Source organism: Pistacia vera, unplaced genomic scaffold (assembly GCF_008641045.1).
Source record: "Pistacia vera cultivar Batoury unplaced genomic scaffold, PisVer_v2 Contig100, whole genome shotgun sequence".
Classification (NCBI taxonomy): domain Eukaryota; kingdom Viridiplantae; phylum Streptophyta; class Magnoliopsida; order Sapindales; family Anacardiaceae; genus Pistacia; species Pistacia vera.
The window spans coordinates 278014-290348 of record NW_022195028.1 but is presented as its reverse complement, the minus strand read 5'-3'; the positions used below and the strand labels follow the sequence as shown (position 1 = coordinate 290348).

The window sequence follows — 12335 nt, the reverse complement described above, 5'->3', positions numbered from 1 at the left end:
TTATCAATTGGGATATATGACGTTCTGAGATTATTGAAATCTATATATGTAATAAGATAGGAAAGCCCAAATACAAATAGCATTGCAATCAATAAACTAATTAGAGAAGAACAATACCATTTTTGTTACTGATTATCATGATCCACTATCATCACAACTGAAGTGAAACAGCACCAATTAATACAATATTTACTTAAAACTAATCAATTTACAGAATAAATAGACTTAGAGATAGAAAATTTACAGGATATTTAGAGAATACTTCAAAAACTCCAACATCTCTTTATCTTCTTGACAGCATGAGATTCAAGTTCAACCTTATTGGATAGCTCAGAGCTTAATGATCTAAGGAAAGACTCTACTTCCTCACGCCCAGATCCTTCAAAGAACGGAACCTCACTCCTTTTTCTCTTGTAAAAAGATACTTGCACTTTCTTTCTTGGTGTTGGTGGGCAGCTTTGAATGGTTGGTATCTTGTGTTCAATAGAAGTCGGAGTTTTGCAATCTTCACAGTCTTCTGATGCTTCAATCGCCGCCTTATCATCATCTTGATTACTACTCTCTGGTGGTTTTAGCTCTGGCAGATTATTTTTTTGCAGCAAGTTCTTGTGATCCTTAGACATGGAGATAGGAATAGGGTTTATATGGACAATTGTCGATATAGATATATACAAGTTTGACAGAAGAGAAACTTGGAAGACAAAGAAGGAAGAAAAATTCGATGCAATTTGTAGTGTTGTGTTACACCTTCTTTTCTTATCTTGTAATCTGACCTCTATGTCTTCTAGTTTATATATATATTCTTCCAATCTTCTTCTTAGGCTATCTCTTTCACAACTCTATAATTTGGATTTTCTTTTCTTTTTCTTTTTTCTCTTGTTTGAGATAAGAGTTTAGCTTTATAGTCTTTGGCCATGATTGTGACTGTGATGTGAATTTGAATATTTCACCATTTAAAATCAATCACCTAATTTTTTTTTATTATGATACAACATTAGAAGTTCAATGCATTAACAACTCATAAAAAAATCTATTTTTTAATGAATGCTGAATGCCTCTTTTAAAGGAAAAGATTCAACTATTAAACAAAGTATAATTTCATTTTTAAAGGTAACTAAAAGTCCTAGCTACATGTTTCTTAATTCTATCTCAATTCTCAAATAGCATACTGATGAGTGGAAGAGATTTCTTCTCTTTACATTTACCTCATATTGTAGGACACCTTTGACTTTAAGTATTAATTTAAATACTAACTCAGTCATAATAATGTTAAACTAATTCATCCATGTGTCATGTTCCACAAATTATGCGTCTGATACAGCTCTCCAATCCTAATCATGAAAACCATTTAACTAAACAACCCGAAAACTTAGAAAAAGTTAAATTAATAGGTGCATAATTGTGAGAGAGGTATCCAAAGAAAGAAACAATATTTATGTACATAATATTATAACTATAACAATTGTATAAGAAGGAATTCATTATTCAAGTGATTGGAAAACAGTGTCTATAGTGAGCTTATTCTTCACAACCTCTGTACGGAAGTGAGCATATTTGGGCTACGGGTGGTCCCTTTTATCTTCTATCCTTCTTCAGCTGTCACTTCATTCATGTCTATCTCTTTCTTGTCTGCATGTGAACTGCGGGCATAGGATACCCATCTAGACGTGGAAATTAACACACAGTTGACATCGACATAGAATTCCATTTCTTTCTGGCCCATATAAGAATAATAATATTATTATTATTATATCATATTCAAGTGCACGGCATCTTCTTCTCCACGTCCTTCCCTACCAAACGCATCCTCTTGCCTGTTCATTCATATCAATTGCGTCTTTGTAATTTAGGATAAATCTCCATTTTGATTGGTGACTGCAGAGAAACCGTTCATGCAATTATTTTAGGTGATAAGATAATTAAAAACTAGTTGTTCAATGTTAGAGTACATGCGAATTCCTTGTTTGGACCCGACGGATGCAATATTATATACATGCAACACAAATGTACACGCAACAAGGAATACTAACTATAAAATAAGGGAATTTTAAATTTATTAGTTAATAAATGCACTTCAAAAGTATGCTTCATTATTTAAAAGCTAAAAATTTATATTTTTCTTCATCATAATTTCACGATTCTTCATAATTTTAAAAAATAAATACAGTAATCAATATGAATTTTTGAAAAATTTCTCAAAAAAAATGATTAAAAATAAAAATAAAAAGATTTGGTGTGGTGGATATGATATGATCTCTCTTCAAGAAGAGTCTTTAATTTGTATATCAAGTAGTACTCATAAAATCCAATTAGTAGATAAATATAATTTAAATTGAAATTATATAGTTGATAGTAAAATAAATGATATAATTTTATTGAATAGATGTATGAGTTATATATGATGGTTAATTTTTTGATAATTGGTCAGGTCTATCGACTCAATAGGTCTAAATACACAGAACTGAATGCTATGTTTATTAATAATTATTTTTAGTATAATATAATAAGTATTAATTTTATATTTTTATAAATTATTTATAAACATTTGAAATAATTTGAAATAAATTAAATGTCACTATGGATGTTAAGTACTATATTTTTAATAGTTTTCATTACAAATTATTAATTTGGTGAAATATAACAAAAACATTTTAATATCATAAAAAATTATATTTTTAATTTTTAAGCTTAATAAATTATTTCTTAATAAATAAATTACAAGAAATATACATACATACACGTACTCATCAAATTATTATAGGTATAAAGTTGTGCAATTTGTTAAAATAAGAAAAAATTGTAAGACATAAGAAAAGTTCGGCTATAATAAATGTGAATTGTGAAATAAGAAAAAAAAGGTGAAGAAAACATGTTAAAAAGCAATAGGGTTTTAAGGGCTATGACTTATGAGTAGAATTAAAAAAATTAAATAAGGATACTTTGGAGAACTATTTTAGGAAAACTATTGAGACTTTGTGGATACCATTAGATGTTACAATAATACTGCATATCCTAAAAATTATCCGAGAATTCTCATATCAAGTGATATATAATCTTATGTGATGTTGAGATGTAAATGATGTGATGATTTAGTAAATGATATAACAATGACAAATAAGATGACATATCACTTGAGATGTGAGTTTTGGGAAATATTTTGGAATGTATAGCATTACTCTTATTGAATGACAATGAGCATCAAGCGATGGCGATGCTTCATCGGCTTAGGCGATATTGATGAGTTTTGGCTCCCCCAATTAGCATTTAGCAAGGGTAATCCTAATTCTAGTCCTAATTAGTTTAACTAAAGCAAGCTTAAGATAGCCTACCTTTTAGGGCGAAGGGATTCCCCCTTCTTTTTTAGGTTGATCTAAGATACTCCTACTTTATAAAACCAAAACTCATTTACATTGCAAAATAAATAAGGTGAAAAAGTTGACGTAGAAAAAACTAGTGGAGTTAGGTGCTTAGAAAAACCTAATCCCACCTAATGAGGAATCCTTGGAAAAGTCTTGGGTTGGGGGCAGGCATGGACAAAGTATGACTCAATGTTCTAAAAACCAGATCGGGCCTTGACTCGATCAAGGGCTTGGTTTTCTGTTTGGACGGTTGAACCGGTCCGACTGGGGGGTCAGACTGATGATGTCATCATGCTGACATCAACATGATGATGCTAAAAAAAAAAAAACCCACAAAATATGAATGATGTGTGGTTTGATAAACATGCATATTTAGCAAGTGCACTAGTCGTAAAAAGTAATACAATGATGAAGTAGAATATTGTTTCCACGAGGATTGCGTGCTAATTACCAAGTTTCCTAATTCTATTACTAATTGAAGAATACAAAAATGTTGGAATTGTGGGGGAAAGTAAAGCTAGAATTAAAACACAAAATCAAACAACTAAGATTAACACTAAACTAATCAACACAAATTCAAATCAAGGCAAAAGAGGTTAGGGTTTGACTTCACTAGGATACTCTAGTTTAACCTACAATTTCTATTGCTTCTAAATTCACATGCAAGGATTATAAATTGAATTCCTTATGTTGTAGAATATACCTTCTTAGGCTATATTCCTCTACTTATCCCTATTAAGCTTCCGCACCCAACAAAATGAAGGTTAATAGTTCAAAGTCTATCAAGCTAAATGAAATCCTATTAAGTTTCATAGATCGCTAAACCTATTTCATAGATCGCTAAATTTATCTCTAGCATTTGCTTAATCTATGGTGTTTACTCTAAGAAGCGAACACATGAATCACTTCTCAGTCTCATCATGCTCAACATTCAATTGAATCAAAAGAAACCAACATCCAACTGCATTAAGAACAAAAATAAACACATAATCCAAGCAATAGAACTAAAAAAACAACACAAATTTATAGATTAAACCATTGTAATCCAAGTTACATCAAAACCCTAACCCAAAAGTGAGTTAGTTCATGCTCAAAATAAAGAAAAACATCACATAAACAATAAATTTGGAGTTCAACATATTAGAAATTGAAAGAGGAATGAATTCTTCCCTATTTTGGAGACCCAAATTCCTCAAATCTCCTTCTCCTCTTCCCCTTATCTAACAATGTCAACCTCCCTAAAAAAGTGAACTAAGTCTCTCTTAAATAGTCGGCCAAAAACCCTAGGAACTAATAGAATACAAGCAAGACGCAATGTTTTACAAAAACAGATTTTTGTAGTTTTCACCGCAGTGAAGAAGAATCTCCCCACAACATCGATTTGAATTTTGCTAAACCATGTGACTCGAGGCTAGCTTGCCGCAACGAACTCTTGCTTAACTTTTCTAAAATTATGAAACTACCCTCAGCTTGCTTCTTTGCTTGAGTCTTCGATCTTATGATCCCCATTAGGAACAAACTTCACAGTGCTTCCAATCAGCATCAAAATTCCCCCGATTCCTGAATTTCGCTTGATTCCGGGTCCAGAAGCTCATTTTCGCTCGGTTTTACTCCAACTGTACATTTTGGCCTAAAAAGTAAAATATACGAATTTAAGTAGCAATTCCGGCACAAAATTTAATAAGAAGTATCCGAAATCCTACAAAAAGCATAAAGAAAACAGTATAATCCTAGGATTATCAATGAACAATTTTGTAAAAACAAACTTTGCAACTATAACGAAAACATCAAAGTTTGACAGTTTTTAACCACTTACAATTTACAAATTCAATCCTCAAGTTCAAACTTCAAAGGCATACAAAATTACATAATATCAATCCACCAACCAGCACACAAAATTACAAAATATCAATCCACCAACCAAACCACCATCCATTAGTCATAAGTAAAATGATTTGAACCCAAATTCTAATTGAATCAACTCCCATGAGTCCCATCATCCATCTCAATTCCTACAAATGAATTAAAATACAACAAAAGAGTTACAATGAAAACATGACATAAATTACTTCATTAATTAATATAATAATCCATCTCAATTCCTTTATTCATTTGAATCATTTCCATAATATAAATTTAAAATAATAACATACTTTATTCTTCCAATGATCTTCAATGGTTCAACCCATCCTAAATTGATTATTCACACCATCGTACGAGTCATCATCATTATCATCACCATCATCTAGAAAAAAATTTAGCAAAAATTAAAAACATAAGATACAACTTATGATGTACATTGTTTTTTAATATTATAATTTAAAATAGCTACCAAGTTAATTAAAAATTGGAAAACAACCTTGTGAAACATCTGTTGAATCATAGTAGGGGTGATCTCCAACATCGATAGGAATAGATCCTTCTTCATAAAGTGCTTGCTCCAATTCATCTAAATTGAATTCGCCACACTCCTGTTCATCGTCAGCATTCCAAAATTCTATTTTGTCGATGCTTTCATAATCAATAGGATCACAACTGTTTTCTTGTAACACATCCTGAAATACACGCTAAATAAAAAGAAGAGATGGTAAAAATATTAAAATTGCCAATGCTTTATACTTATTTTTCAAACGCAAGTTATAATGGATAAAAACAAGATCATTCAACCATTGATGCTCCAATCTATTCCTTCTTTTTGAATGGATGCGTTCAAAAACACTCCAATTTTGCTCACGTCCCGAAGAGGTTGAAGTTTAAAAATTTAATTGCAAACTTATGTAAATGTGGAGTACTGTACCCATATGTCGCCCACCATTCATCTAATTAAAAGTTAAAGTGTTAACCATATGAAATAAACATAAATTCATAACTCATAAATCAGACTTAAAATTCATAAATTTAATAACTATCACATACCAGGTCGTGTGGTTTTGCAGGTTTGAATGACAAGCTCACGAGAAAAGCTTTCCTCATGGTCTCGATATATTCTACTCTCGTGCACTAACTTTGGCTTGTTCACCTTGAATGCACTTGCTTTATTGTTGACAATATCAAGGAAACCACTCATGACCTCTGGTTTCTTGTAGAAAGTTACACGGTCATACTGAAAAGTTGGATTCAAATAATAAGCTGCAACATGAATGTCACGGTGCAAAAGCCTATCCTACCACAACTTAATAATTCTGGTATAACGCTTGCGCAATTACTTTTCATTCTTAAAGTATTTCTTGGTCACTTTTTTGGCTCTGTACATGTCATAGTACAAATATCTTATTACATGTCTCTCATTTGAGTATACAATTAGCAATAAACGCACCAAAGGAGCCACAATTTTGGACACTTTACCCATGTCATCCCAGAATTCATTATCTAGAATTATGGGAATAACATCCTTGCCTTTACTATTTTTGGCATGTCGAGAGTCCACAAAAAATCTATCTGTCACCATAGCTTGCAAGTCATGTTTGTGCTCATGGATTGGAGACTTCTTAATGCCATGAAAGTGGTAGGAAAACGAGTTGCACCCAGTCATATAATTTCTTTCCAACCCTGTTCAAGTGATAGATACATAGTAGATGTTAGTAAATTACTATAAAATGTTTATTATGTAATGAATTGACAAAGACATGATTTGAAGATTTATAAGCTATTAGCTCTCTTTTCCTCAACCAAGCTATCAAGATTGTGTGATTATACACAAAGTTGGTTACTTTTGATGCACGTTTTGCAAGATGTACTATGTGGTCCAACTCAGCTATATCTTTCAAAATTAAATTTATGCAATGTCCTACACATGGTGACCAAGTAATATTCTCATACTTCTCAGACAACATTCTTCTAACAACTTTAAAATTTGCTCCATTATCTGTGACAATATGGACCATATTAGTTGGTCCAACCGATAAAGCCATATCCTCAAACAACTTGAACAATGTAAAGACATCCTTTACAATACCTGAAGCATCTACTGATTTTGTAAAGCAAACATCTTGAGGAAAGTATACAAGAAAATTAATCAAAGACTTATGGGAAGTATCAGTCCAACCATCAATCATTAATGTACATCTAACCTCTTCCCAAATATTCTTGTAACTGTCAACAAGTAATTGCACTTCATTCTTAGCATCTCTCAATAAATTCACACGTATAACATTGTAAGTAGGTTGTTTATACCCAGAGCCAATTGCAACTACAACATCCAAGATAGACTGAAAATAAATTAAATTTAAAACATTCATCGGGATGCAAGTATCATAAAAGAACTGTGCAACAGTCATGTTTGCTCTCCACATTGCTTCTTTTCCAGCTAAAACACTCCTAATTGATGGTTGAGACCCAAAAGTAGTTCGTGGAGCAAAATAATTACTAATTGCTGTAGGTTTCTTTCTCTTAGTGCTCATACATTGTTTTTTATCGCCACTACTACCACCTTCATTCATGGTCATTTGTGATGGAGAGACCTCTTCACATTCTTCATCTAACTTATCACCCTTAAATTCATGTAACGTAGCACCATAAGGACTTGCATACTTCTGAAAATCTTCCTTTTCTTTATTCTTTACCCCTATTTCTTTTAGTGCTTCATACATAAGAAATTTAACATCATACAGAACCTTTGGGCACTTTCCAATATCCCCCTTTACTCTTGCTAGGTGTTGCTTCATTTGGAAAATACCTCCACCTCTAGGAACCTTGCCACAATGACGAGAAGTTAATATTTTCTTTCCATCTTTATCAATACCCTCAGTAACATGTCCCCATGCTATATCGGTCATTCCTCGAAAATATTGTGAGGAAATGAATGCGGTCGTTGAGTTTTGTGTAGATGAAGATGATGACATTCTCTCCCTTAGCAAGTGGCAACCAATAAGCAATTTGTTATAACCTATAACTTTAATATAAAAACAATTTCATATTATATGTAAGAAACAATTATGAATAAACATACTAAGGTTGATTAAAAGAAACATATTAGTTTGTATAAGAAAATTTGTATGCTAATTATTCCAATAAGTAGATAAGGTATATGTTCCATGTTACACAAACATGTAAATGATGAGTGAAAATAAGAAAATGTTAAAATGATATGGCAATGTATATCATTCATATGATTTTTTTTATTGGCAAAGCTACCGGAGCAAGATAAATTAAATGAATTAATTAATTAATTATATATCAAGATTATGATCATCAAGTTCATGAATATTTGTCATCCATGATGTCATCATTTTAACTCTTTTGCCATCATTTTACACATGGATGAGGTAACATTTCATGATGAGCATAATTGAAAGTTAATTTCATAATCAAGAAGAAAGATTTATTGAATATATTTAATAATATTTTGCAATAACAAAAAGAGATGAGAGTAAGCATATCATATGAACCAAATCAAGAATTCACTATATTTCTACACCAATAATAATACTACATACAAATCATTTTAATTGGGTAATCATATGATATAACTCATTTTAATATTGTCAAAGTGCACATAAGCATATGTCATTGAACATTGATTTTTCGTATATATGTTTACTGCCTATTAATCAAATTAATTTTCAAAATCAAGATAAAACACATGAAAGTATATGTATATGGAGCTTAATGCCCTTGCCTTGTGCAAACCCATTACATCTAATTTGTTAAGGCTAACGGGTAGCTCTCAACAACTCCGAGGATTCAGAAATTTGTGTTGATATAGACCCTCTAATCTAACTATGGGAATTTTTTCAAAAATATTTTAACTCTTAATTATATGATAAAGGATTGTCTTGACTATTTCAAAAGTGTTATATATAAATCAAGAAAAAGTAGAAGCATTTTTAGAACAACACCAGAATACAAGCTGAAACAAAAGCTTTCAACAGGCTTTTCCAAAAAAATCACAACAGCATCAAAACAAACCAAAAAATATCTGCTCACAAAAACACCCTTCTGTAGCATAAACTAGGGCTGCAAAAAAAAAAAAAAAAAAAAGGGAAATTGAATAGAGTCTAGAAACCGAACCGAAAGCAGTCCAAAAAACCGACTTTAAAAAGTGCCCAAATCGGATTTCTAGTTCGATTTTCAAGTTAAAACCATTTTATCACCGGTTAACCGAAACCGATTTCCCCTAATTTAGTAAAAATCCCTAAATCCTAATTGAATCCCTAACACTAAACACAAATAGACCTTGCTCTCAAACTTGTCGCTTCCCTCCATTCTCCACAATCTCCAAGACTCCAACTAGTCGTCGACTCGTCGTCGCCATCTTCACTCTTTGACGACAAAAACAGAGGCTTCACAATCTTCATTCTTCACAGTCTTTACCGAATCTCGATTGATGAGTTCAATCTTCAACGACAACAACAGAAGCTTCTTTGAGTTGACGCTCAAACTTGCCGCCTCCCTCCATTCTCCATAATCTCCAACTAGTCGCCGACTCGCCGTCTTCAGTCTTCGACGATAAAAACGGAGGCTTTACAATCTTCATTGTTCATAGTCTTCACCGAAGCTCAACTAACGAGTTCACTCTTCAACGACAAAAACAGAAGCTTCTTTGAGTTGATGATTGATGAGTTCTTAAGTCTTCATCGACGATTGACAAGTTCTTGCGACTGGATTGAGCTTTTGTTTTGCTGTTCATTTTGCATTTCCTGTGTTTAAGGTTAGTCTCATCTAGAGGATTTGAGTTTACAAAATTTACCCAGTTTTACTTATTCTCTGTAAGTATCAGTGTGTTGGTTTATATTTCAATCTGGGAACCCTGTTTTGATACAATTCAGTTTTCATATGGTTTTCATTGTGACATTATATTTTAGGATTAAAATTTGTACATATTTATGCTAGATTCATAAGCTATAACACACAAATTTGAGTTGAGAGAAATGACCCAGTTGTTCTTATTCTCTTTCAATATTAATGTGTTAAATTTATATTTAGATCTGGGGACCCCTTTTTAAAACTTTCTGTTTGGTTTTGTATTGAAAAATTGTTACTTACTCTCCTATCTGATATCTCTTATTTGAATGATATTGCAAATGTCATCGATTGGTGACAATGCTTGTGCTTGTTAGACTTCAAGTGACATTCATTCTCCGATTTTGACACCTACAAATGTGGCTGCAACTCTAAATACTTGCATGGCACCAGTGCCTTGTCTAACTAAAAAATGTGGGTCTTTTATTAGTGAAAGGAAGAACACTTCAGAAATGTGGGATCACTTCACCAAGATTGATTGTGAGAATAAGGATGATGCCACTACATCATGTAATTATTGTGGGAATGTTCTAACTTGTCCAAGTAAGAATGGTACAAGTTGTCTATGTAATCATTTAAATAGGTGTAAAAAGTATCCATTGAATGTGGTGGATAAGAGACATAAGATATTAATGGTTTAATAAGCACAATAGACACGTGATTAGTTAAGTAGCTCTCCACAATCTTCACTTTTGACATGGAAATTCGACTAGGATGTGATTAGAGAGGCTACAGCTAAAATGATCATTATTGATGAGTTACCTTTTAGGATTGTTGAGCATGAGAGGTTTCAGAACTTGATGAGTGTGGCACAGCTAGGTTTCAAATACCTAGCCGAACAACAGTTACTTCAGATTGTATTAAAATGTATAATGAAGAGTGCCAAAAGATGAAGAAGTTATTTGCTAAGTTTTCTCAAAGAGTTTGTCTCACCATGGATACATGGACAAGTTGTTAGAACCTTAATTATATATGTCTAAAAGCTCACTTCATCAATGATAACTGGGTTTTACAGAAAAAGATTATAAACTTCTATCCAATTAGTAGTCATAGAGGTTTAGTGGTTGGCAAGGCAATGGAAAAGTGTTTGCTTGAGTGGAGCATTTCTAAGGTTTTCATAATCATTGTTGATAATGCAAGCTCTAATGATGTTAGAATAAACTATGTAAAGACTCGGTTGACAAGTTGGAAGGGGAGTGTCTTGGATGGTGACTTCCTCCATATGAGATGTTGTGCTCAAATATAGAGTTTAGTTGTAAAAGAGGGGTTGAAAGACATGGACAATTCCATATTCAGAATTCGTTCAACAATGAGGTATGTGAGGTCTTCTCCAGCAAGGTTACAAAGATTTAAGGAGTGTGTGGCAAAGAAAATATTGAAATTAAAAGTCAATTGGTTCTCGATGTTGAGACAAGGTGGAATTCCACATACTTGATATTAGATACGACATTAAAATTCTAGAAAGCTTTTGAGTTGTTGGAAATAGAAGATAGAAAGTATACATATGAGCTTACTAGTGGGGACAGGTTTAAGGGTTTGCCTACATGTATTGATTGAGAGTATGCACGATACTTCTTACCTTTTTCGAAAGTCTTTTATAATGCTACCCTAAGTGTCTCTGGCTCACTTTATGTCACCAATAATGCTTATATGCGAGACATTTTTGGCATTGGGTTGAAGTTTTCAAAATGGTGTGTAAGTCATGATCCTAAGTTACGTATTATGGCTCTAAGGATGAAGGTGAAATATGATAAATATTGGTCAACTATTGATAATATCAACTTTATGTTATTCATTGCAAAGGTACAGATTCGAGGCACAAGTTAGAATATGTGGATTGGGTAATTAATGAGTCTTTTGATGTTGTTCTTGTTGATAGGTTGAGGTCAAAAGTGAAGGAAGTTTTGTGTCTTTATTTGAGCAATATAGTTTGTTTAAGATGGTCGCTAGTGCGCAGCCAAGTGGACAGTCTCAAGTTGCAATTCAGATTGATGTTCATGATGTAGATCTTGAAAATGAGGAGTTTATGAAGGTTATGTATCAAGAGCAATAGCCTGGAAAAAAAATTGTGAATCACAAAACAGAGTTGGACAAATATTTAACAGATGATTGTGAAGATGACAACAACAAGATCTTTGATATCTTGCAATAGTGAAAGTTAAATTCAACAAAATATGGAGCTCTATCTATGATAACATGTGATGTATTGGAGATGCTTGTCTCTACAGTTGCATT

The 12335-nt window shown here is 32.4% G+C and overlaps 2 protein-coding genes across 2 annotated transcripts; both read right to left on the bottom strand.

Annotated features, from left to right (window-relative positions):
• Positions 1-263: 263 nt before the first annotated feature.
• On the bottom strand, positions 264-623 carry LOC116126691 (cyclin-dependent protein kinase inhibitor SMR2-like). Its single transcript, XM_031412391.1, has one exon. The coding sequence runs from the start codon at positions 621-623 to the stop codon at positions 264-266; it is 360 nt and encodes a 119-aa protein (XP_031268251.1).
• A 4713-nt stretch (positions 624-5336) lies between these two features.
• Positions 5337-8134, bottom strand: LOC116126600. The gene is made up of 5 exons (XM_031412308.1): positions 7081-8134; positions 6676-6908; positions 6379-6462; positions 5719-5914; positions 5337-5371 (listed from the first exon to the last, which is right to left on the bottom strand). Exons 1-5 carry the CDS (start codon positions 8132-8134, stop codon positions 5337-5339), a joined length of 1602 nt encoding a protein of 533 aa, XP_031268168.1.
• Between the last annotated feature and the right edge of the window lie 4201 nt (positions 8135-12335).

Excerpts from the sequence above, each read along its gene's own strand:
- LOC116126691 (XM_031412391.1), bottom strand. The coding sequence starts at position 623 with ATGTCTAAGGATCACAAGAACTTGCTGCAAAAAAATAATCTGCCAGAG.
- LOC116126600 (XM_031412308.1), bottom strand. The coding sequence starts at position 8,134 with ATGACCGATATAGCATGGGGACATGTTACTGAGGGTATTGATAAAGAT. Across the intron at positions 6,463-6,675 it reads CCAAAATTGTGGCTCCTTTG|TATGACCGTGTAACTTTCTA; the intron begins GTGCGTTTATTG and ends CCAACTTTTCAG. Across the intron at positions 5,915-6,378 it reads ATAAAGCAAGTGCATTCAAG|GATGTGTTACAAGAAAACAG; the intron begins GTGAACAAGCCA and ends CGTGTATTTCAG.